The 24,229-nt window shown below is 44.9% G+C and overlaps 1 protein-coding gene across 1 annotated transcript in view; it reads left to right on the top strand.

Annotated features, from left to right (window-relative positions):
• The first annotated feature begins 989 nt into the window (after positions 1-989).
• The window catches only part of DEGS2 (delta 4-desaturase, sphingolipid 2), a 31,449-nt gene continuing 8,209 nt past the window's right edge, over positions 990-24,229 (top strand). The window contains exons 1-2 of the mRNA XM_032763497.2: positions 990-1,085; positions 18,502-19,244. Coding sequence (XP_032619388.1) covers positions 1,004-1,085; positions 18,502-19,244 — 825 coding nt within the window. The 5' untranslated portion in view covers positions 990-1,003. The remainder of the gene's footprint in view (positions 1,086-18,501; positions 19,245-24,229) is intronic.

Below are 24,229 nucleotides of genomic sequence, written 5' to 3'. Positions count from 1 at the left end.
CCCAGGGTAACTCAGTCTCATCCACAACTGGCTTCCCAACCCATCCCACCCCATCATAACCCAGTCTCACCCACACCTGGCTTCCCACCCCATCATAACCCAGTCTCACCCGCACCTGGCTTCCCGACCCATCCCAGCCCAGGGTAACCCAGTCTCACCCGCACCTGGCTTCCCGACCCCAGGGTAACTCAGTCTCATCCACAACTGGCTTCCCAACCCATCCCACCCCAGGGTAAGCCAGTCTCACCCGCACCTGGATTCCTGACTCCAGGGTAACCCAGTTTCACCCTTACCAGGCTTCCCGACCCATCCCAGCCCAGGGTAACCCAGTCTCACCCACACCTGGTTTCCCGACCCATCCCAGCCCAGGGTAACCCAGTCTCACCCGCACCTGGCTTCCAGACCCCAGTGTAACCCAGTCTCATCCACAACTGGCTTCCCAACCCATCCCACCCCAGGGTAACCCAGTCTCACCCGCACCTGGATTCCTGACCCCAGGGTAACCCAGTTTCACCCTTACCAGGCTTTCCGACTCATCCCACCCCAGAGTAACCCAGTCCCATCCACACCTGGCTTCCCACCCCATCATAACCCAGTCTAATTGCACCTGGCTTCCCGACCCATCCCAGCCCAGGGTAACCCAGTCTCACCCGCACCTGGCTTCCCGACCCCCGAGTTACCCAGTCTCACCCTTACCAGGCTTCCTGACCTGTCCCATTCGGGTGCAGCCCCGCCCAGGGTAACCCAGCCTGACCCATATCTCACCTTAGTGGCTCCCCCAACCTGGCCTCTCGGCCGCGGGGCAGGCCTGGGGCAGCCGGGCGGGACGGAGGCAGGCCCAGCCCCGCTCGCTGAGGGGGGAGGAAGAGCTGGTCGGAGATGGAGCAGCCAGTCCCAGAACCAGGCTGGGCGGGGAGGCGGGAGCCTGGTGAGCCCAGGCGGTATAAAGCCTGGGCCGGCGGGCAAGGTGGGGCGCAGAGCTGGGAGTACTGGTCAGGTGAACATGGGCAACAGGGTCACCCGCGGGGACTTCGAGTGGGTTTACACGGAGCAGCCCCACACGCAGCGGCGGCGGGAGATCCTAGGTAGGCGCCCGCCGCGGGCAGGGGGGAAGCGGCCGCTGGCAGCCGCCGCGGGGAGGGCGCGGGCAGGTACCTGTCTTCCCAGCTGCCGAGGCCGGGCCGTGCGGTGCCGTGCCGTGCCGTGCCGTGCCGTGCCGGGATGGCCCGCGCAGTGAGACGGCGACGAGCGGCTCTGCCCTTTGCCTGTTGGAATCCCGCTCCGGTGCCTGGCATTCCCAGCGCTGAGCCGCATCGCCCCGCTTTGCCTCCGGGGTCCCGTCGGTCGCTCGCCCATTCCCGCAGCCAGCGCTCCCTCGCCGACACCTGCGTCCCCCGCGCCGGGGAGCCGCTGCAGCGCCTAGGGGACGGCCCGGCCCGGCCCTTTCGGGGAACGCTGCTATCGTGGGAGCTTGTCTTCCTCTGTGGGTGAAAATCTTCCCTTCCCCTGTTTGTTAAACTGCTGTTTCCTCTTCTCGCTCTCTGTCCCCTTCCCCGCACAAACCCTGGGAGAGTCATTCAGGAGCGGCCAATCATCAGCAAACTGCTCTGGCCTAACACCTGCAGGGTTCAACTGTTCAGCTGTGGCGTGTTCTGCAGAAGAATTCCTACTCCAGCCTGCGAATTCTTATTACTGGAGCCTCCTGTCCTGCTTGCAAAGGAGGCAATGGCTTATTGGTATATCAGGTTTTCCCATAGCTAAGTTACCTTAGACTAGAACTGATCCACCTTCCCTTTTGGCGTGAACAGCAGCAGCTTGGCCAATGATTGTACTGAATTGTAACACAAATGTCAAGAGCCAGGAACTGAGTTGGGGCAAGTAGAGATCAGACATGTTCAGTGAGCACCTGATCACAAAGTATGGCTATACTGGGTCAGAACAAAGGGCCATCTAGCCCAGTATCCTGTCTACCGACAGTGGCCAATGCCAGGTGCCCCAGAGGGAGTGAACCTAACAAGCAATGATCAAGTGATTTCTCTCTTGCCATCCATCTCCACCCTCTGATAAACATAGGCTAGGGATGCCATTTCTTATCCATCCTGGCTAATAGCCATTAATGGACTTCCATTAATGTATCTAGTTCTCTTTTAAACCCTGTTATAGTCCTAGCTTTCACAACTTTCCCAGCAAGGAGTTCCACAGGTTGGCTGTGTGAAGAAGAACTTCCTTTTATTTGTTTTAAACCTGCTGCCCATTAATTTCATTTGGTGGCCCCTAGTTCTTATATTATGGGAACAAGCAAATAACTTTCCCTTATTCACTTTCTCCATACCACTCACGATTTTATATACCTCTATCATATCCGCCTTAATCTCCTCTTTTCCAAGCTGAAAAGCCCTAGCCTCTTTAATGTCTTCTCATATGGGACCCATCCCAAACCCCTAATCATTTTATTTGCCCTTCTCTGAACCTTTTCTAATGCCATTCAGGGCTGGCTCCAGCTTTTTTGCTGCCCCAAGCAGTGAGGGGGAGGTGGGGCAAAGATAAAGCCATGAGCGGTGGCACTTTGGTGGCAGCTCTACTGTCCCTCTTGGAGGGAAGGACCAACCACCGAAGACCTGGACGTGCTGCCCCTTTCTGTTGGCCGCCCCAAGCACCTGCCTCCTGCACTGGTGCCTGGAGCCAGTCCTGATGCCAATTTATCTTTTTTGAGATGGAGACCACAGGTACTGCAGGGCAGAGCTGGGTATAACTTTTCTGATGGTGTGTAAGAATGGTCTGCCAGGCCACAGTTTGACAGGTTGGGGCAGAGAGGCCAGCAATTCATAGGACTCATGTCCTAGCAACAAAAATAAAAATCCCATTCCAGTGACTTGCAACGTGCCTTGGTTATTATAAATGTTTACTGCTTTAACCCATGCCAAGGATTGGCTCACCAGAAATATAGTATTTCAAAAACATTCAAATCTAGGTAGTAAAATGAGGTCCTTGGGACACTTCCTCAAAAGTAGACTCATAGTCTTTAAGGTCAGAAGGCACCATCATGATCATCTAGGTCAGCATTTCTCAAATGTGGCCACCAGGGGCATTTTGTGCGGTCACAGCCTTGTGGGTGGTGATGGGATGGGATTGGGGTGGGGGGAGCAACAGCCCCTTCCCCAGGCCCACCCGTAAGGGCTGCCCCCTTCTGGAGCCACAAACACTGTGTAAGAGCAGGTGATCAGTGGGAGTTCACCACCTTTCTGGGGGCAGTGGGACTCTGGCTCCATCCATGTGGAGGTGGGGTCCTTTCCTTAACCACAGGGGTTTCATGCTCTGGCCCCAGGTTCACCCACCACCACAGCCCTGGCATCTGCTGCCTCCAATACCCCCCTACACCTCCCTCTTAATTTTCCCCCCAGCTTGCTGGGGCTGAGTAAGTCTGCTGTGAAAAGTAATATTAACAAATATCACTTTTCACAGGAACAACTTACTAGCTATCAAGTCTAAAAACAACCGAAAAAGCAAAACATGCAAAGCACCTTATTTGTGTTTCTACTCTGTTTAGGTCCAGTAAAGAATAGACAACTGTCAATTATTGTTTGCAAAAAAAAAAAAAAATCTACATAAATTACAATGATTTAGATGTGTATATATGCACATTTGTTGTTCTAAAGTTTAAGTATTTTAGGAAAAATTTGTCAGTTGCCACCAGCAAGAGTTGGTGGCCATGCTATGAGGCCACCAAAAAATTTCTTGTGAGAACCCCTGATCTAGTTTGATCTCCTGCACACTGCAAGCCACCGAAGCTCACCCACCCAAGACAGCTCCTCTTCTCTCTCTCTCTCTCTCTCTCTCTCTCTCTCTTCCTCTTCCTCTTCCTTCCCCACCCCTGCCCAAGCCAGACACCTGTAATCTTAGGACAGTGGGGGTGGGTTGTTTTTTTGAGAGTAAAATTCTTATGTGAATGAGGAAAGAGCCTGGCCATTCCATTTATCAAACAGGCATTGAGTAGATTGACTGGGATTCCTAAATAAGATAAATCTGTTGAGTGTATTGGTAGACAGCACATAAGAAAGTGTGTTCTGATGTGTGTTTTTAGGGCTGTAGGCCAAGCCACAAAAATCACTATGCTTTCCACTCGTGTGTCACAGGGTATATTTCTGATTTGTCCAACCTGATGGCCACATCAAGGCTGCAATACAGGAATGTGTTTGTTATGGGGGTTACCTCCGAGAAACACTCATCAGCTGCAATTGTTGTAGGAGACAGCTGTTGCTAATCTAAGTACTCATGATATCTCTTCCTGTGAAATGGGGCACAGCTCTTAAAGTACTTGTAAAAGAGGCAGATTTGTCTTGTGGTTAAGACAGTAGAGTGGGACTCAGGAACTGAACCCAGAACTCCTGGCTCAGCCAGCCTTCCTGTAGGACTTCAGACAATTCAGTTAATCTTTAAAACAGGGTAATTCTTCTCTCTCCTGCCTTTCATCTGTCCTGGCTAGTTAGTAAGCTCTTCAGGGCAGAGACTCTTTAAGCACTGTACAAACACATAGCTCAGTGGGACCCTCATCTTGGGAGGGGAGGGCATCTAGGCACTACCTTGAGCCAGCTGTTACTGTAACACAGGAAGCTTGTGGTCAGGGCCAGTTATAGAAGTGGGCAAGCAGAATGATTGCTCTGAATAATTTCCAGGGGGTGCTCAGTTGCTGTGCCATTTAGCTTTTTTTGCTCTGCTCCAAATGGCTGGCTTTTTGGGGACTCCATTCTGATTGGCCAGCAGTGGTTTTCTTTACTTAGGCCAGGCGGGACCTCTGGCCTGCAGCAAGTCTCCACACTGTGGATTGGAAGCCCTGAGCCTCAGTGTCCGCCTGCAGAGCTGGAGCCATGAGTGCTGGCTCACTCCACCAGGCTGTTAAAAGTTTGGCCATGTCCCTGCAGCCCCTAAGCACAGGGGTGATCAGGGAAGCTCCATGTGCTGCACCCATAGCTCCCATTGGTCGGGAACCATGGCCAATGGGAGCTGCGGGGGTGGTGCCTGAGGGCATAGGCACCGGACAGAGCCCCTTGGCCCCTCCGCCTAAGGGGTGGAGGGACATGGCAGCTGCATCTGAGAGCAGCACAGAGCCAGGGCAGGCAGGGAGCCTGCCTTAGCCATGCTGCTTACTGGGAGCCACTTGAGGTAAGCACTGCCTGGCCAGAGCCCATACCCTGAACCCCAGGCTGGAACCCCTTCCTGCACCTAACTCCTTCCCAGACCCTGTACCCCTATCCCTGAGCCCTGTCCTGAAGCCTACACCCCAACCGCTGGCCCCATCCTCAGGGTGCCTCCGGCACCCCAAACCCCTCATACCCAGTCCTACCTCAGAGCCCACATTCCCAGCTGGAGCCCACACCCCTGTCTCCAGCCTGGAGCCCCCTCCTGCACCCTGAACATCTCATTTCTAGCCCCACTCCAGAGCCTAGGGGAAGCCCCGAGCTTCTGCGAGGCTGTATGTGGCCCATGACTTTTTTTTCTGTGGGTCAGTTGCGCCTGATAGGAAGAAAGTTTTTGCCCACATCTCCCTTTCCACCCCAGTGGCTAAGCCAGCGGTGGGGAACCTATGTCCATCCTTGCCAGCAAAATGGGTAGGCCAAAGCTGCAAGTTGATCCCCGCTCTCTGGAGTCCTTGTCCAGTGCCGCCTTCATCCTTCTGGGGAACAGCTTAATAAATAGAAAAAATGCGGATTGTTCTGATGGGTTTTCTTTCTCATGAGTGAGACACTTGTTGGAGCACCTAGGGCTGTGAGTCACCTTGTTGCCGCCTGCCTTTAGCATAAGGGAGTCTTACCTGTGCTAGCTCCCTTGATGCAAGCAGCCTGATGGCCACTCAAGTACTCTCCTCTGGGCTATACCAGCCCTACCCATTGACAATAGATGCACTTTCGCCTCTGAGTCACTTCAAAGTATCCTCTTGTGATATCCATTCCCAGATCACTGAATTCCCACAGAAATCCTAGATCTCTGGTTCCTAACAGAACAGTGCACACTGGGTTTAGCAGTTTTACCTCTGACTATTCTGACATCTGTTTGAGTATAGTAAAACAAAATAATTTAGAGAATTGAGATTGAAACTGAAACAAGTGTGAGTGATGGAAACAAATGGTTACATAAAAAGCAAAATGTGAGCACATAGGAAGAGTAATATTAATATCTAATAGAGTAGATTCCCATGCCCACCGTTTAGTCTTTTGCAGTGTTTCCTGGTCCCAAGGAGCCACGACAGTCTTTCATGAAGCACCCTAATTCATCAAGGTACCTCCTCAATGAATGGATGCCCAATGTCTTTCTGTACTCTGAGATATACTGAATCAGTCTTTTGCCTTTATCCACAGACAGAGCCATCCTCTCACTGTCATATTCCTTGTCACCAGTGGTTTTGATGCATATAGTTTCTTTGGTTTTTCATTGCCTTTTTTCTGGATTGATGCAAAGGTGGACAATTGAGCAGTACACTACGTAATTGGCTAGCCCAGGAGGGATGACCACTCCCTCCTGCTTGAATGGGTTATTACTGAGACACATGATTCCCTGGTTACTTATTTTTTCACTCCAAGGCCATAATTTTCAACATAGTTGCATTATTCTTTGTACACACATCTCATAATGACTGAGTATTGAGTAGTTACAAGCTTTCAGTAGAGACTTCATATGCTACCCTTTATGGATAAACACCAAGGAAGCAATGGGTTACATGTATGAGTTTGTCAGGTCTCAGACAGGAGTTGCTTGTAAAGAACAATGTGAACCCTTTGCTAGTTGGCACCCTGGGTCACAGTTGGCCATTACCTGGGGATAGAACTAAGTGAATTTTTTCATTTGAAACTTTTCTGATGAAACGTTCTCTCCTGAAATGAGAATTTTAACAGAAAAAGTTAGTGGTTTTTAAATGTTCCAATTTTTCAACAAAATTCAAAGAAAAAATGAAAGTTGTTTTGGTCCCCTCTTTCCCCCACTCCCATTTCTCTCCCTTTCTTTTTCCATTTTGTCACTGAAGGATGTTTAGGAGATGGTGATTAGAAAAATAAAAAAAATTCAGACTTCAAAGCATGTTCACTATTTTCTGACCATCTTGTCTTGTGAGCCAGTAATGTTCACCCTCCACAATTGGTACTAACTGCCCATTGCTCAGAAAGTGAGTTTCAAGATTTTGATTATACAATATAGGTTTTGTCTATCTGATGGATAAACTGTCACTCTATCTTATGTCACAGTAGCAGAGTTCAACAGGACTGGAACTGCTGCCTATCCAATGGTGTAACTCTTCATACCTGAACACAGGCAAAGGAGGAACAGGACTTGCTCCCTTAGCCTGTTTGTGCCCTTTGCCCCCCCCCCATCTCTTTGAATTTGATTGCTCTTTTTCTCCAATTTTTCTTCATCTTATTCTTTTTTTCCTTAGCCTCCTGAGGTTCTGTTTCTACCCATTATCTCCCCCTGTCCTGTTGTCTTTCTCACTTTCCCACTCCTCCTTATGGTTATCCCATTATTTGAGAGCTGACAACGTATCTGGTACTGTATCCCATACAGACTAGCAATGTTCTCCCCCTGCCTTGTAGTGTTAAGGGTAGGGGAAGCCCTTGCTGACTCTTTCTACTTGCTTCCTAGTTAATTATTAACCTTTATACTCTGCATAGCATAAAACAGATAATTTATAGAGCAGAGCAGAGAGAGGGCACAATTAGCCATTGGTCTTGCAGGGCTTCATACAGGTCAATACTCTACTGTCCTTGATCAGACATGGGCTAGACGGTATGGTGCAGTGCAGGAGATGTCCTATGTATGCAACCAGGTATAATAAGATTGAAAACCATCCTGGACTCCAGGACGTGCTGTGTGTCGCTGCCTGGCCCAGACTTTTCACCCACAGTGGGTGGTGCCAATTCTTAATTGTAAGAGAACATAATTTAAAAATCAATAACTCAGACACAATGAATGTTAGTTTCAGTTAGATAAAGGCATCCAGATACCACAATGAGCAGAATATTAAAGACAAGATAGAATGAGACCTCAGTTGCATGCATGATCAAATCTAAGTTTATAAAACCATTCTAATAAACTTTACTGGAGAATGGTGTTTTGCTTCACAGAACTTACTTTAAAAGAACAGAGGTGCTTAAATACAGCTGAGATAATGATTGAATCGGTTAACCTTGCCAGTGACTGGCTTTGAATGTTATAGCTGAAAGTGATTTACCTTTTAACTCTAAATCTAATTACCAGGTCTCTAGAATGACAAATTCATTTTGTTCCCTCTTAAGGAAAACAGTGTAATTGATGCACAGTCAACCTGTGGAACTCTTTGCCAGGAGATGTTGTGAAGGCCAAAACTATAATTGTGTTTCAAAAAATATATATATTAAAAGTTCATGGAGGATAGATCCATCAATGGCTATTAGCCAGGATGGTCAGGGATGCATCCCCATGCTATGGGTGTCCCTAAGCCTCTGACTGCCAGATGCTGGGACTGAATCGCTCAATAATTGCCCTGTTCTGTCCATTCCCTTTGAAGCATCTGGCATTGGTCACTATTGGAAGACAGGGTATGGGCTAGATGGACCATTGGTCTGACCCACTATGACCATTTTTTTGTTCTTACAATACAGGGTAAGTCTTTTGTGAAAGACTTATTCCTATACGTACAGCACTGCTGTATCAGTATAACTGCACTGCTGCAGCATATCTGGTGAAGATGCTCTGTGCCAACAGGATTGAGCTCTTCTGTTGGCAAAAAAAACCTACCTTCGTGAGTGGCATATGCTATGTTGACAGGAGAACCTCTCCTGCTGACATAGCGCTGTGCACACAAGTGCTTATGTTTGTGCAACTTGTGTGTGAATGAGCAACATAAGTTTTGCTGACATAGGCTATAGTGTAGATACAGCCTTAGTGAGCAACTGCAAGAAATCACCGTTGTTTTCTGGTGTCTGACTTTGTGATTGAGTCACTGATGTAAAGGCTATTTGGCTGCTATGTCTACACCTAGCAATTTTGTTGGTGTAACTTATGATGTTTAACGGTGTGGGTAGGGGGAGGGAGGAGGGGAAACATACTCTGGATGACAAGTTACACCTACAGGAGTGCCGGTGTAGACAGTGCTCTGTCGGTGGGAGATGCTCTCCTGCTGACTTGGCAACAGGCGCGTGATGGGGGTGGTTTAATTATGTCGTCAGCATAGAGTGGCTACACGGACAATCTTACAGCAGCCTAGCTGCATTGGTACGTGGCCTAAGACTGTTTTTACTATGTATCCTGCTGTACATTGGGTACTTTACTTTACCTAAAAAAGCACACCCTGTGATGAATAAGTTCAAAATGGCTGCTGTTGACCTTCATCTATTATGCTTCTCTCATGGAGACTTTACACTCTGTCTTCATTGATGCTTTTAATCTGAAATAAACCATCCCAACTGAAAGCCCAGATATGTTTAGGGAACATCACAACCAACCTCTCATTTAGACTAATTATTTATTATTTTACTTGACTTGCTCAAATTAAGACGAACTGAAGTTCAGATTGTAAAAATGTTCTTTGCTTTTGTATATTTTGTGTCCTACATTTTTGGTCCTTGGTCTTTTAATAGCAAATACTTTTTTTTTTTTTTTTTTAATTACAATACCTGCAGTAATACTGGCTTTGCTCTATTTCTCAATATCAAACTGTCTCTTTTGGGCCAACATTGAGAATAACACCAAATCACCACAAATATCCCGTCATTGTGATGTCTCTTGTCACTCAACAGCACACCTGGTGGTTAATTAAAAGTTGTATTGAGGGTTTCTGAACAGAATCTATCCAGTCCTCATCTGGTCCAAGAGCTCCCTCTCTGTGAGGGAATAGAGAAACTGGGAGATCCTTTGCCACCTGTGTGGGAATATATTACTTCACCTAGGCCAGAGGGGGAGAGGGAGTTTACGTGTTGGTTAGTGCAACATTTCTGTATCTAAAGTCGTCTGGTTTATCATTATTAATTATGTGGTGCTTGTGTCCCCAAGTTAGCTTGCTGGGGGTTGTCGGTGAAGAGAGGGATTAAAACACACAAAAAGATTTGTTCATTCTGGTGAGCTGCTGAAAAACACAAAGCCTTTTCATGAGAGAATGGAGTGAAAATACATTTACTTTGATCCTTCTTTCATATAAATACCAGATCAATTAAAGGGTGCAGCAGTACGGTAAGGTTAAATATGCTGTGCCTCTTATTTGTTCTGGCAGGAAGTCACTTCAGAGTGACTTCATGTTTGTTTAACAGGGCACTGTCCTGGAGGCCCAGGTGTCACTGGGTTGTGGTTTTTTGTTTTTTGTCTTCCCTCACCCCTTTGCTTATAATGCCCTTTGAAAGCCTAGTGTGAAGGGGAATGTCCTTAGTTCCACTGCACATGCATGTTGCTGCTATTGTCATCTAGTCATGAGTCAAAGTAAAGAGGAGGATGAGGGAATAAAACTTCCCCTCTCTGCTAAACAGAAGTATAGTTCTAACCCCTGCTTCTTTAGAGCTCTTTCCTTATTGCCATACAACCTCCCTTCTGTCTTTCTCTCTAACATGCCATGCATAATTATGCCACTATAAACATTAAATATACGATGTGAGCTTCTCATGTCAGTACGGAGAAATGTCCCCACTGTCCTGCCACTGGCAGACTGCAGGCCTCTTGTTCTGCATGTGAGGGCTGGTCTACATGGGGGGGTGGGGGGGGCGAAATTGATCTAAGATATGCAACTTCAGCTACGTGAATAGCGTAGCTGAAGTCGAAGTATCTTAGATCGAGTTACCTACTGTCCTCACGGCGCAGGATCGACGTCCGCGGCTCACCCTGTCGACTCCGCTACTGCTGTTCGCGTTGGTGGAGTTCCGGAGTCGACAGGAGCTCGTTTGGGGATCGATATATCGATCCCTGAGAAATTGATTACTATCCGCCAATACAGCCGGTAGTGAAGACGTAGCCTGAGAATGGACCACCTGCTCAGCTCTCTGAGGCAACACTAGGAGGAGCCCAGAGCAAGAGATGAACTGCCATTCTTGATGCAGAGGGGGAGCACGGAGCAGTAGCCTCGGCCAGTATTAGTAGGTTTTATCCCCTACTTATTTCTTGCCATGTTGAAAAGATTTCTCCAACTATAATTGGAAATCTCTATTTGTATAGTTATAATCCTGCCCCGCACCCATTTGACTGAGGGGTCTTAGATGTGGGAAGACTAATTCCACAGCACCAGTTTAACATATGACATTAATGTAACAAGATGACTGACTCTAATATGCTACAGTATTTTCAAAACCATTTTTTGACTGAGGTGACCTCAGTGAGCAACTACTAGTGAGTGACTTGTAGCGTACTAATGGTCCTCATTCTGAACCTTTTAAAGGGATATTTTTAGGGTAAACTTCCTTAATTTTGTTGCTAGTAACTTAGATTATTAAAAGAAATTACAAAATGTTTTGTTTCCCATACACAAAGAACAGCTATCTACTTTCAATCAGTGACCTTCATTGCATAAGATGAAGGTGGTGGTGGGGGGGAACCATACAAAACAAAAGTAAGGTGTCCATGAAAGAGCACAGTGCATAAAGCAGGCTACCTTTGAATACAAAATGGCAGGTAGCTCTGCAGGGAGGGGATGTCTCCGTTCTAAAAGTGCAGTGGTTGGCACCAGGGGGCTACTACCCTGGAATGGATCTTTAATGGCTCCCAGTGGAGCAGATTACTGTCATACCAGTGAAAAAGGTCCACAGTAATTATCTTGCATACACTGCAGTTTATTTGAGAAGAAATTACACAAGTGGTAAAGGGTTACATTTAAGCATATAATGCCTATGTTGGACATGTTAAGTGATATACATTCCTCTTAGCGAGTCTCTCTTACACAAACAGGCCCTATGCTAGCCTCACACAGTTCCTGCTTGAAAACAGAGAAAGTGGTTACCAATTCTATGGATGGCTTCTTCTCTCCAAGTCTGGTCTCCTCAGCCCTCTGGTCTGTCTCGGATTCCCTCGAGGCAAGGCCTTGCCTGCCCGGAGACCCTTGTTCACAGTCCTACTTGAGCCCACGGAGCAGAGTTCTGACTACTCTGTCTAGCAGCATTAAGTGTTTTAATTAAGGAATCCCTCAACAGTAATTTAATTTGCTTGATTTTTATACTCTTTCTTCAAAGGAGTCACATGTCTTAAAATCATGGCCAGTGGGTGTGTGGCTACTAATTTTTTACCCAATTGATACTTGAGGAGGAGACTGCAGAGTGATGCCAACTGAACATTACCCCCACATTCACTCCCTTATCAATCATTCACTTCAACCCCTTGTGTGATGTCCTTCAACAGGGTCGAGATGTCCCGGTCAGCCCAGGCTCCGCTCAAGATGTTCTACATGTGTTTATTTTCTTTCAAGTGGACATATTTACTGACTCGAAGATCAGTATTAATAATATACACAGCATGGAGCCAGTCAGTTTCACCTCTGGCATCTGCCTGATGCTAAGAGAGAGATTCTGTTTCCAGAATCCTCTTTCGCAGTTCAGTTATGTCAAGATATGTTCTCACGCCATTCATTCAGTATGGCCGCACCAATATGGCACCATCTCAACACAGCACAGCCTTCACTTGCTTCCATTGTGCAGTGAAAGTAGTCAGTGTTTGTTTAGCCACTTTTCTAGTCAGTGTCTCAGACTCTAGTCCAATGCTGTAATGTTTGAGCCAAAAATGCTGCAGGGGAACATCTTTTGTGTTAAAAATGTTACCTCTGGAACCATTCACAACCTTTCACGCTGTACAAGCCCTATTTAAGCAAAAAGCAAATTGAGGTAAGCTCTGACCAGCATCCCTTTGAGCTACTCTTCGAATGTCTGTACTAATACCAGCTACCATTAAGGATGCTTTACTAAGTTGCTGTGCTGCAACAAAGGGCTGAAATGTCCATTAAAATGAGTTTTTCTATGTGTAGTGCTGCACAGGCGATTCAAGTAGCCTTATATGAGACTTTTCTTAAAGAACCAATGTTTCTGTTTAGGACATGCCAAGGCCTGATAGCTATTGTTAGGCCACACGGGCCAAAGCACTTAAGCATCCATGAAAAGTTGTTATGGTAGTATCACAGGCTCTGAATGTGTGTATTACTTTTTCAGGTGAAAATATTTCTTTCTTCCTATGCCTTTGGAATACCTTAGCCTGATTCATAAATGTTGACCTTATATAAAACACCCACTTTGACATAGCCCTTCTTAGTCAATGGATCTCATTCATCTGCATGTCTTTTAGTTATGGTTAAACTGCAATTATCAGTTCTGATTGACTATTCTAAGGGATGAAATTTACCCTTTTATTTTAAAGTTGAGCCTCATTAGCATGTGCCATGATGTTTTGCATATGTCAGAACAACAAAGTAATGAATACTTTGCACGTGCTTCACTTGTGAACCAGGAGGCCTTTTTAAGAGCCTTTTTTATTTATTTATTTCCCCCCCCCCCCCGCTGTATGTCAGTATAGCAAGCCTAGCAATCTTAGCTATTCTTTTCAATTCCATTTTCTGGCAGTGCAATAATGGCATAGGAGACTAAAGGGTATGTGAAAAATAGTCAACAAATGTTTGGCAGTATTAACCTAAGGACAATCTTTCTGTGTCACTAACTGTTATGTCAGAATTTACCTCAGGGTTTCTTGTGTACAGTGTTCCTGAAATTAACCACAGTCTTGTTCCTGAGCTAAACTTATGCAGATAGTAAGGTACTTGAATTGACTGTAAGCTCTTTTCTGTACTTATTACTGTATCTTTCAATACAATCAGTATGGCATGATCAGAAAATGTTGCTTTCAGATGTGGCTGGTACCTACATTCTAGTGCAAGGTATCGTGTATATTGCACAATCAGTCAACTATTCTATTATCTTTTAAATATGTATGCAAAAATACTCTAAGCAACTAAATGGCTTTGAAATAATGGACAATAATAGCTACAACTAATTAGGAAAAATCTTGGAGTCCTTGTGGATAACTCTGTGAAGATGTCCATGTAGTGTGTGGCGGCAGTCAAAAAAGCAAACAGGATGTTAGGAATCATTAAAAAAGGGTTAGAGAATAAGACTGAGAATATCTTATTATATAAGGGCAATTCCTTGGTATGCCCACATCTTGAATACTGTGTGCAGATGTGTTCTCCTCATCTCAAAAAAGATACACTGGCATTAGAGAGAGTTCAGAAAAGGGCAACTAAAATGATTAGAGGTTTGGAATGGGTCTCATATGAGGAGAGATTAAAGAGGCTAGAAATTTTCAGCTTGGAAAAGAGGAGACTAAGGGGTGGGATCTGATAGAGCAGGGGTTGACAACCTTTCAGAAGTGGTGTGCCAAATCTTCATTTATTCACTCTAATTTAAGGTTTCACGTGCCAGTAATACATTCTAATGTTTTTAGAAGGTCTCTTTCTGTAAGTCTATAATATATAACTAAACTATTGTTATATGTAAAGTAAATAAAGTTTTTAAAATGTTTAAGAAGCTTAATTTTAAATTAAACTAAAATGCAGATCTTCCCGGACCGGTGGCCAGGACCTGGGCAGTGTGAGTGCCACTGAAAATCAGCTCGTGTGCCGCCTTTGGCACCCCGCCATAGGTTGCCTACCCCTGTGATAGGTGTATAAACTCACGAGTGTTGTGGAGAAAGTGAATAAGGAAAAGTTATTTACTTGTTCCCATAATATGAGAACTAGGGGCTACCAAACAAAATTAATGGGCAGCAAGTTTAAAACAAAGAAAAGGAAGATATTTTTCACACAGCGCACAGTCAACCTGTGGAACTCCTTGCCTGAGGATGTTGTGAAGGCTTGGAATATAACAGGGTTTAAAAGAGAACTAGATAAATTCATGGTGGTTAAGTCCATTAATGGCTATTAGCCAGGATGGGTAAGGAATGAGTCCCTAGCCTCTGTTTGTCAGAGGGTGGAGATGGACGGCAGGAGAAAGATCACTTGATCATTACCTGTTAGGTTCACTCCCTCTGGGGCACCTGGCATTGGCCACTGTTGGCAGACAGGATACTAGGCTGTATGGACCTTTGGTCTGACCCAGTGTGGCCGTTCTTATGTTCTTATGACAAGAATCTGAATTATGTAACTATTCAGGAGATGCTTTCCTTTTAATATATGAGTAGACATTTTTCCGGTGGGTGTTTGCATTAGGTAGAAATGCACTGTATGTGGTTTAATGCCTACAGTGGGCAATCTGTCCAAAGGACTGCATGATGCCATCCTTCAGGATGAGATGTTGCGTGAAGGCCTTGTGCCTTAATGCTGCTAGCTGGCTGGGTATTGAGAAATGATCCCATGGCATACTAAAATCTACTATCTTCATCTGAAATAAGAACGTGTCGGTTGTTTAATTATGTATGTTTATACACCTAATCAGGAGAAAGGAAGGAACTTTCACCAACTTTCATGTGGTAAATGAGCACTCTACTTTCACAATAAGCCAAAAATCAAGCTGGTCCCATTTCAAAACAAGCCAATCCCTCAGAACCCCAACATTTTGTGACTAGATTCCCCCATTGTGGAGTCTGGGACTGGTGGGCCCACTGTGCACTGCTGACCCTCTTCTCTCCCCCCTCGTCCCCGCTTGCCAGGAGCCAATTAAAAAAAAAAAAAAGCTACAAGCCAAAAACAAGCCCAATTTCTGCAGCTTTTTCCCATGGGTTTGGCGTGTCTGCCCCTAATACAATGGGGTCCTGGTCTGTGACTAGGGCTCATACATGCTTTGGTAATAGGAATAAAAAAAGTGATGTTGCAGGCTTCTCAGGGCTGGGTGTGCCTTCCCGTGTATTTGTACAGTGTCCAGCACAATGGGGCCTCTGGGAACCCCCACATTATAAATAATACTGAATTACTGAGATTATGGAAATTCATTTTTCTCTGTTTAATTGAATCTTTATTTTAGTACAAATCTTCCGTATCCTGTATATGCTACACCTGTCACTGCTGGCAAAGTCACAGGATTTATTTGCATTGCCTCCGATGTTTACAGTATCCACAGCAGCACTGTTCCACACCTTCATAATCTGATCTTGATGAAATAGCAACTGTGGTGTAATGGTCAGATGACATTTACTTGTCCTAATGATTAAAAAAAAAAAATCATCCATCACCCAGTGTGGACACAAATACAGTTTGCAGCCACAGTTCTCAGATTAAGGAATTGATTCTGTAACTTTCTCCATGTGAGTTAGGCTTATTAATATGGGTAGTGCAGAAATAAGACTCCAAAGATGAGTGATAAGGACATAGAATCTCATGTGAGGGAAAAACTGGAAATGATATAGGATCTCTTTAAAGAGGGGACCTACTAGGAGGCTATAATGAAATGGGACACAAAGTAAATTGTACATTCTTGTGGTGGGGTGTTTTTTTCTCCTCTTGTAAATCAAGTGGACATTCAACAAAACCACACGGGAACATGTTTAAACTGATAAAAAGAAATACATTTTTACATAAGTAACTTATGAATTCATTGCTGCATGATATCTTGAAGCAAAAAGCTGCTTGTGGTTCAAGATCAGACTACTTGGCATGGGGAGAACATCCAGAGTTGTTTTTTTTTATCCTATCGAATAAAGATATAAAACCTCATTCCATAACTGCCTTGTATAGAATTTCTTGCACCTTTCCTTGAAGCATATGGTATTGGCCACAGTGAGATGTTACTGGGTTGCAGAGACTGATTCTAACCCTGAATTACTAATTTAACTCCTCTTCATCCTCAATCACAATCTGAACTAATCCCAGCCAATCAACCCTCCGGCTCCCAAGTAAGAGTATGAGTAGAGATGCCATGATTTCCCCACAGTATATTTAGTCAAATTAATCTCCTTTCATTGTAAAGAATAAATCAGAATTTACAGACTGTGTAATACCTTCTGGAAGAATTTGAATTCATGATCCTTATGTAAAACATATGGTTTCTTCTTTGACACCTATTTTGGGGCGGGGGGGGCACAGGGATAGCTCAGTGGTTTGAGCATTGGCCTGCTAAACCCAGGATTGTGAAGTCAATCCTTCAGGAGACCACCTAGGGATCTGGGGTAAAAATCTGTCTGCGGATTGGTCCCGCTTTGAGCAGGGAGTTGGACTAGATGACCTCTTGAGGTCCCTTCCAACCTTGATATTCTATGATAACATTGTCACCACTGAAGTTCATGATGCTTCATGAATACACACAGCTCCTGTTATGGGCACTTAGAGTGACACATGCTGCATTTATATAGCACCTTCCTCCAAGGATTTGTGTTTCCCAGTACCTAGTATTAACTGGAAATGCCGAGCACTGTCAATATCTTTTACTACACACTAATTCTATCCCATCATATTGCGTAAATTGAGGGTTAGCAGTTAAAATAGAACTTCTTATACACACCCAAAAGAGTAAAGTGCAAAATAGGACATCCTGATCAATTAAAGGAATATGTTGCCAAATACTTTACATCTTTTATATCAGAAGCATGTTCCTACCATATAACAAATGTCTTGTAATGGATTTCTAATGCTGTAGGTACATATATTGATAACTACTTAAAACTGGATTGGACATAGCATTTTAGTAAATGTTCTGTATGCAGCAATCATGAACTAGCCTGGGGGATGAATCAGATGTCTTACCTCTTCGCACTATCTTTCCATGGTGCTGTGAAGACCCTCAGTCAGAACTATATAAGGTTATTATGGATTTTTCTGGGTGGCATTCATACCTGACCCTGGTATGTAACTTTACTAAGGCTAATAAGTGGTAGATTTCCATATTTTTGCGTTCATCTTCCTTCCTTTCTCCTGATAGTTATAGCATTGGTTTCTCTTACGATGTCAGTGCAAACGAGGACTGGTTCCTGATACAACCATTGGTGATTTTTAAAAAGGTCAGATTAATGAGTAAAATGCTAGTGTTTTTCCCTTAGTAGGATCTGTACAAAAGAGCACAGAAGTGCTCTCTGTGGATGTCTTGTATCCAATATTCTGCCCCCCTGCTAGCACCTCTAGTTTGTGGGTGTCAAAACACCTCTGTCTACTTTGGGGTCCATTCTGTGGTTCTACCATCAATCTGCTATTATCCAAAGCAGAGAAATGTCAATCAGATCAGGTCAAATAGCCAGGGGAGTGACTTGCTTGATACAAGGTGCTCCTGCAGTTTTTACTTTAGTGGCTCTTAGGAGACAACCACACATTCCCCATTCCACTTAACAGTGCACGGGGTACCAGGGCCCAGATATCAGAGCTGTACATTTTACTCAAGAGAGGCTTGGTGCAGGGTAACAGTGTTTGAAGCTACTCTTTCAGTAGGGTTAATGCACACCACATGGAAGTAATTCTGTACCTGTGCACTACTTTCTGAATGACTAGGCCCCGGTGCATAAACTTTTAGTGGAAGAAATTAGAGAGGAATGCACATGGTGACTATGCTTACTTTCCTGATACTTAATGAGTTGTCTTGTTTTTTCTCCCTCCCCACCCCCCTTTAGCCAAATATCCAACAATTAAATCTCTAATGGGACCAGATCCCCACTTAAAATGGATTGTGTCTGGAATGGTGTTGACACAGCTTCTAGCCTGCTACTTGGTGAAAAATTTATCTTGGAAATGGATTTTCTTTTGGGCTTATGCTTTTGGGGGCTGCATCAATCACTCAATGGCACTAGCAATCCATGATATTTCACACAATGTTGCCTTTGGTAACAAGCAGGCTAAGTGGAATAGATGGTTTGCAGTGTTTGCCAACCTGCCATTTGGACTTCCTTACTCTGCCTCCTTCAAGAAATACCACATTGACCATCATCGATACCTTGGTGGAGACACTTTGGATGTGGATGTTCCAACTGACTTTGAAGGCTGGTTCTTTTGCACTCCATTTCGAAAATTTATTTGGCTCATCCTCCAACCATTCTTCTACGGCCTGAGACCTCTTTACGTGAACCCCAAAGCAGTTACTCAGATGGAAATATTTAATGCCTTGGTGCAATTCTCTGTTGATTTTATAATCTACTACCTATGGGGCCTGAAGCCTGTTGTTTATTTAATAGCAGGCACATTACTTTGCATGGGTTTGCATCCAATTGCTGGGCACTTCATAGCAGAACATTACATGTTCTTAAAAGGCTATGAAACCTATTCTTATTATGGACCTCTCAACTGGATCACCTTTAATGCAGGCTATCACATGGAGCACCATGATTTCCCCAGCATTCCTGGATGCAAGCTGCCAATGGTAAGTATATATGTGGATCCTTGTAAAAGCTGATAGAGTAGCTTAATTTGGAATGGCTTGTATTATAGCAATATCCACTTTTTTAACTAAGGCTAAAGCATACCTTTCAACCTGCCAAAAGACTGTTGTGGGAGAAAATAGAGGTCAAAGACTCAAAAATGGGAGTGCGAGGCAGGGTTACACATAGACAGTGCAAGAGGGTTTAACAATATGATAGTAATTTCTTTTGCATGAAAAACATTACCTAAGAGTTCCAATTCTTCAACTTCCTAAGTTTGGCCTCTTCAGCTTATTGTGGTGTACAATATATGTGCAATGGTGGAAATAGATTAATAGGTTTTATGGGATGGAGGTACATCTAGGTCTAAAATGGTGCCCTTCATGTATGGGCAGGGCACTGGAATGGGGCGGGGAGGGGCCCATGCCCCCCCCTTACAAATGAGAAGGGGCAGTGCAGAGGTGGGGGTTTGAGGGGAGGGGGGCGATGAACTGTATGGAAGGGCAGGGCTGTGGTTTGGGTGCTTGTTCCCCCCGGCCACTGGAACAGGCCAAATATGTAGGTGATAATATAGTATTGCATACATTTAGAGTGGTTATATTGTACCTGCTTAATGAGCATTCAGGACTATGGACACTACAAAAATCCTTCCGTTCAACAGATAAAAGACTAACAAATGCATGCTGCACCTACTCCAGGGAGCTGTGATTAAAAATTATGGATGTACTGCAACCGTTGGAGGGACCATTTTGTGCACATGCTGCACTAGCTCACTAAAGGAGACAGGCGAGGATGGAATGAGGGGCCTCAAACACTCTGCTGCATTGATGGTTAAAAAATTGATTTGTCGAATTATTTGAAGGGGGTAACATTTCTTGAAATAACTTACTTCATTAGGTCTACCAAACTGCAGTGCTTAACCATGGAATCATTGAATCCTCTAATATAGTTGGTCCTTTAGATGTAGAACCTTTTAGCTTTATCTATCAGCAAGTATGTAATGGGAGCTGTTTGAGTATAATCAGGTCTTGCACATAATGGGGAAATGAGGGAATAAATGGACCTTGCACTGCACTTTCATTTGCTTATCAGAAATAGAAGATTAAGCTAAATATCAATCACATAAGGCTCATTCAGAATGACCCAAGCAACGTTTGCCATTGGAAAAACCTGCATCAGTGTGACCCTCAGAAGATCTCCGAATAGAAACAGGAAACATTGTGCTATGCTGTAACCTAGTACACCTCCACCCCGATATAACGCTGTCCTCGGGAGCCAAGAAATCTTACCACGTTATAGATGAAACCGTGTTATATCAAACTTGCTTTGATCTGCTGGAATGTGCAGCCCCCCGCCGAGCACTGCTTTATTGTTATATCCAAATTTGTGTTTTATCGGGTCGCATTCTATCGGGGTTGAGGTGTAGCTGTTAAAACGTGAGCCCCATATGATGGCAGTAGAACTCCTCTCCTCCTTCAATGAGCTGTGGGATGACTGCTTTTCTTGTATATCATGAGATTGGTATCCTGTCCAGAAGCACCAATTTTAAAGAAAAACATGTAATGCTAAAGGCTGACTAATCTTTGTGTGAATTTTTTTTCACTGTCAAATTTAATAATATTGCATTCTCTTCTGCCCAGTGGTAGAAAGAGCCATTCTACTTATTTGTAGAACTGACACCCTTGTAAAAATGCTCCAAATGATAATGCAAATCTCCCCCCTGCCCAATCATTAGACAAAAGGATCTGTTGTTACACTGGGTATTACCTGAGGCAAAGGAGTTACTCATTAAACTTTGTGGGGCAAGTATTGGGCAGGGTGTGAAACCAGGCTTACTAGACTGACTGCCTCAAAATAACTATTAGCTGTGCTTGTCTGAAGCACAAGTTAACCTAATAGCAGAAGCAGTGGAAGTAGCTGGCTTATTAACTGTTTTATTCTTACACATACCTTTTATCACTGTTCGTCTCCCTCCCCTATTCTTTCCTTTGACTTTCAGCACTACTCCAGCACTCACTTCGGAAGATGATGAACACAGCTGTAGTAAAGCATTGGAATTGTGGTAGCACCTAGGATCTCTAGTCATAGCCCAGTATCCCTGGGTGCCGTAGAAATGGAACAAAAGTCCCTGCCTTAAAGTGCTTGCAAGTAGTGTAAGAGAAGAGACATCAGATGGCTGAAGAGGAAGCACAAGTAAACAGTGAGGCAGTACAGGTCAGGATGATAAGCACTAGCCTCAACAACCAGCTGCCAACTAGTTATCAAGTCTCTCTTGTAGACATTAGGGCAATGCTTCAGGCTGCTGTAATACCTTCCATCTTAAGGTATCAAAACTCTTTACAAACACTAACAGGTTAAGCCTCACACCAGCCCTGTGAAGAAAGAGTATTGGTATCCCCGTTTTACAGATGGGGCAGAGATGTAAAGTAACTTGCCCAAGATAACGCACGAAGCTGGTGGCATAGCCAGGAATAGGATTCAGGTGTTTGACTCCCAGTCCTATATTCTAATCGCAGTGCTCCCATTTTCTTTGAGAATGGTACTGGGCTCAAATGAAATTACCACTTGAGGGCAGTAGTCCACAGTAATACTATAGCAGGTGTTAGGTGAGTGGAAGGATAACTATTATAGGATACCTGTCCTTATCAGGCCAAAGTACACTTAGTAGCAATTTAACTTCAGTTTGTTGGGCTGTCAGTATTATAGTTTTAAAAAAAACTTGAATTCAACTACTTTTTCCTTATGTCCAAATCAATGTACATGGCTCATTCTGTGATGCTATTAGCATAGACAACTAAAGATGCTAGCTGTATTCATGTTGGATTTCTTTATAGGGGTAGTACATCAACAAACATTACAAAGCAGAACTGCACAGAAACTTCAGTACTTTTATTTCAGTGCACTTACCAGTATGTCACAATACAGCAGGGGTGGGCAACCTACAACCCATGGGCTATGTGTGCCCCGGCAGGGCTTTTGGGGGCGGGGGGGGGGGAACATTCTACCTTTGCTTGCTGGCACTGCCCCCCAGCTCCCATTGGCCGGGAACAGGGAACCGTGGCCCATGGGAGCTTTGAGGAAGGTACTTACAGGCCAGGGCACTGCACAGAGCCCTCTACGCTCCCTCCCCCTTGGGGCTGCAGGGATGCTGTGGGGCTAGGGAGCCTGCCTTGGCCCTGGTACATGCCACTGCCACCCTAGAGCTGCTCCAGGTAAGCAGCACTATGCCAGAGCCCACACCCCAAACTCCTTCTGCCTCCCAGGGCCAGCTGCACCCCACACCCCTCCTGCACCCTAACCTCATTCCCTGAGTCCTTTCCCCATACTCTGCATCCCAACTCCTTGCCCAGAGCCCCTTTCTGCACACTGCACCCCCCCCACACTTCCTCCTGCCCCCTAATCACCTGCCCCAGCCCTACATTCATGGCCTTGCATGCAATTTTCCCACCCAGATAGGGCCCTGGGGTCCAAACATTTGCCCAGTAAAGGTAAAAGGTCATCAAACTTAACCCTCAAAATGCTGGTGTCTTCCAGACACTAGCGAATCAATGTTTAGGACATGGAGTACGTATATTTGCAATCTTCAAGTGCTGAATAAAAAGCAGGGAAGTTGAGTGTCTAGGTAACAAATACCATGAACTTCACTTGTAGATAATTTATTAAATCTACTACTGCTTTTCAAACAGATACATTTTTAAGGTAAGGTTTCCAAAGCTCAATACTTCATTCTCGCTTTCTGTTGGTACCAGCCCCAGAGCTCTATTGATGTTGCTGCTCGGGCTCAGGGGTTGGTTATGGGACTACCATTCCTTATTGAACTGGAACTGCTTTATGCACAACTTGGATCCATGCTAGACCTGCCGATCATGTTGCCATTTTGCTCTACAGCTGCAGTGGGGCTGCACCAAATCATTTTAGTGTGTCCCCTGCATACCAATCCTGCAGAGCCTGGCTCTGCTTTTAGAAACAGTGGATTCTGGGAGCTATAAAGCCTCCTTCTTCATGCACAGTGGGATAATATTGGGGAAACTTTCTGAAGCGTTACTGATACGATGATGTAGGCTGAAACAGTTTAAAGTGGGCTCTAATATTGCTAGCAGCATATTTAACTGAAACCGTGTTTGATGTGCTTATAAACTATAGGGCACTCTTACATGAGATGTTATGAGCATATTAGGGGACCATACAATTCTGGGCACACTCAATTTGTGTAAGGTAGAGAGCTGCTATTTAACCTGATGTTAAAGCCAGCTCTGTTTAGCTCCTTTCAAAACATGAGCAGGAGTTTGTCACTACAGCAGGATGCTTAATCATGGGATTGGAGAACAATAGGAGGAGCTTGATGCCTGTTGAATAATTAAACAGCCTGTGCCCATACCCCCATGGCAGGCAGAGAAAATCCCAGTGCTGTAGGATGTGGCGGCGATGCTCAATAGACAGCAGTCAGTCTTATGGAACCACTGCCTTAGCATTAGGGTAAAGGAGGCATGGTGAAGAGAAATGTGCTGTTAGAAATGTAGACTCAGATGGGACATAAAAACAAGTTCCTGATTATCCAGGGCCATTTAAAAAGCCCATGATACTATTGCAAGAGTAAAGGTGTTACTTTGCTATCCTGGCCAGATAGGTTTACTTAAAAGTCTCTCATTAGTTTCACAAACTGTTGTATGCAGGTGCTTTACCATTCCAGTGGTGGCTGTATTTCAGGGGAGAGGGAGATGATCTAATAGTCTTAATGGATTTCACACTTCCCCAAAGAGCCTGGTGTGCTTTTGCTAATGTAACTTAATTTGTATTGCAGTAAAACAAGGTTACTCACCTTTGTAACTATTGTTCTTCGAGATGTGTTGCTCATATCCATTCCAGTTAGGTGTGTGTGCGTGCCGCGTGCACAGCCGTCGGAGAAACTTTTACCCTAGCAACACTCAGCGGGTCGGCTGGGCGCCCCCTGGAGTGGCGCCACCATGGTGCCGCATAAATACCCCAG

This window comes from Chelonoidis abingdonii, chromosome 4 (assembly GCF_003597395.2).
Source record: "Chelonoidis abingdonii isolate Lonesome George chromosome 4, CheloAbing_2.0, whole genome shotgun sequence".
Taxonomy (NCBI): domain Eukaryota; kingdom Metazoa; phylum Chordata; order Testudines; family Testudinidae; genus Chelonoidis; species Chelonoidis abingdonii.
This window is presented reverse-complemented; position numbering and strand designations above follow the sequence as displayed.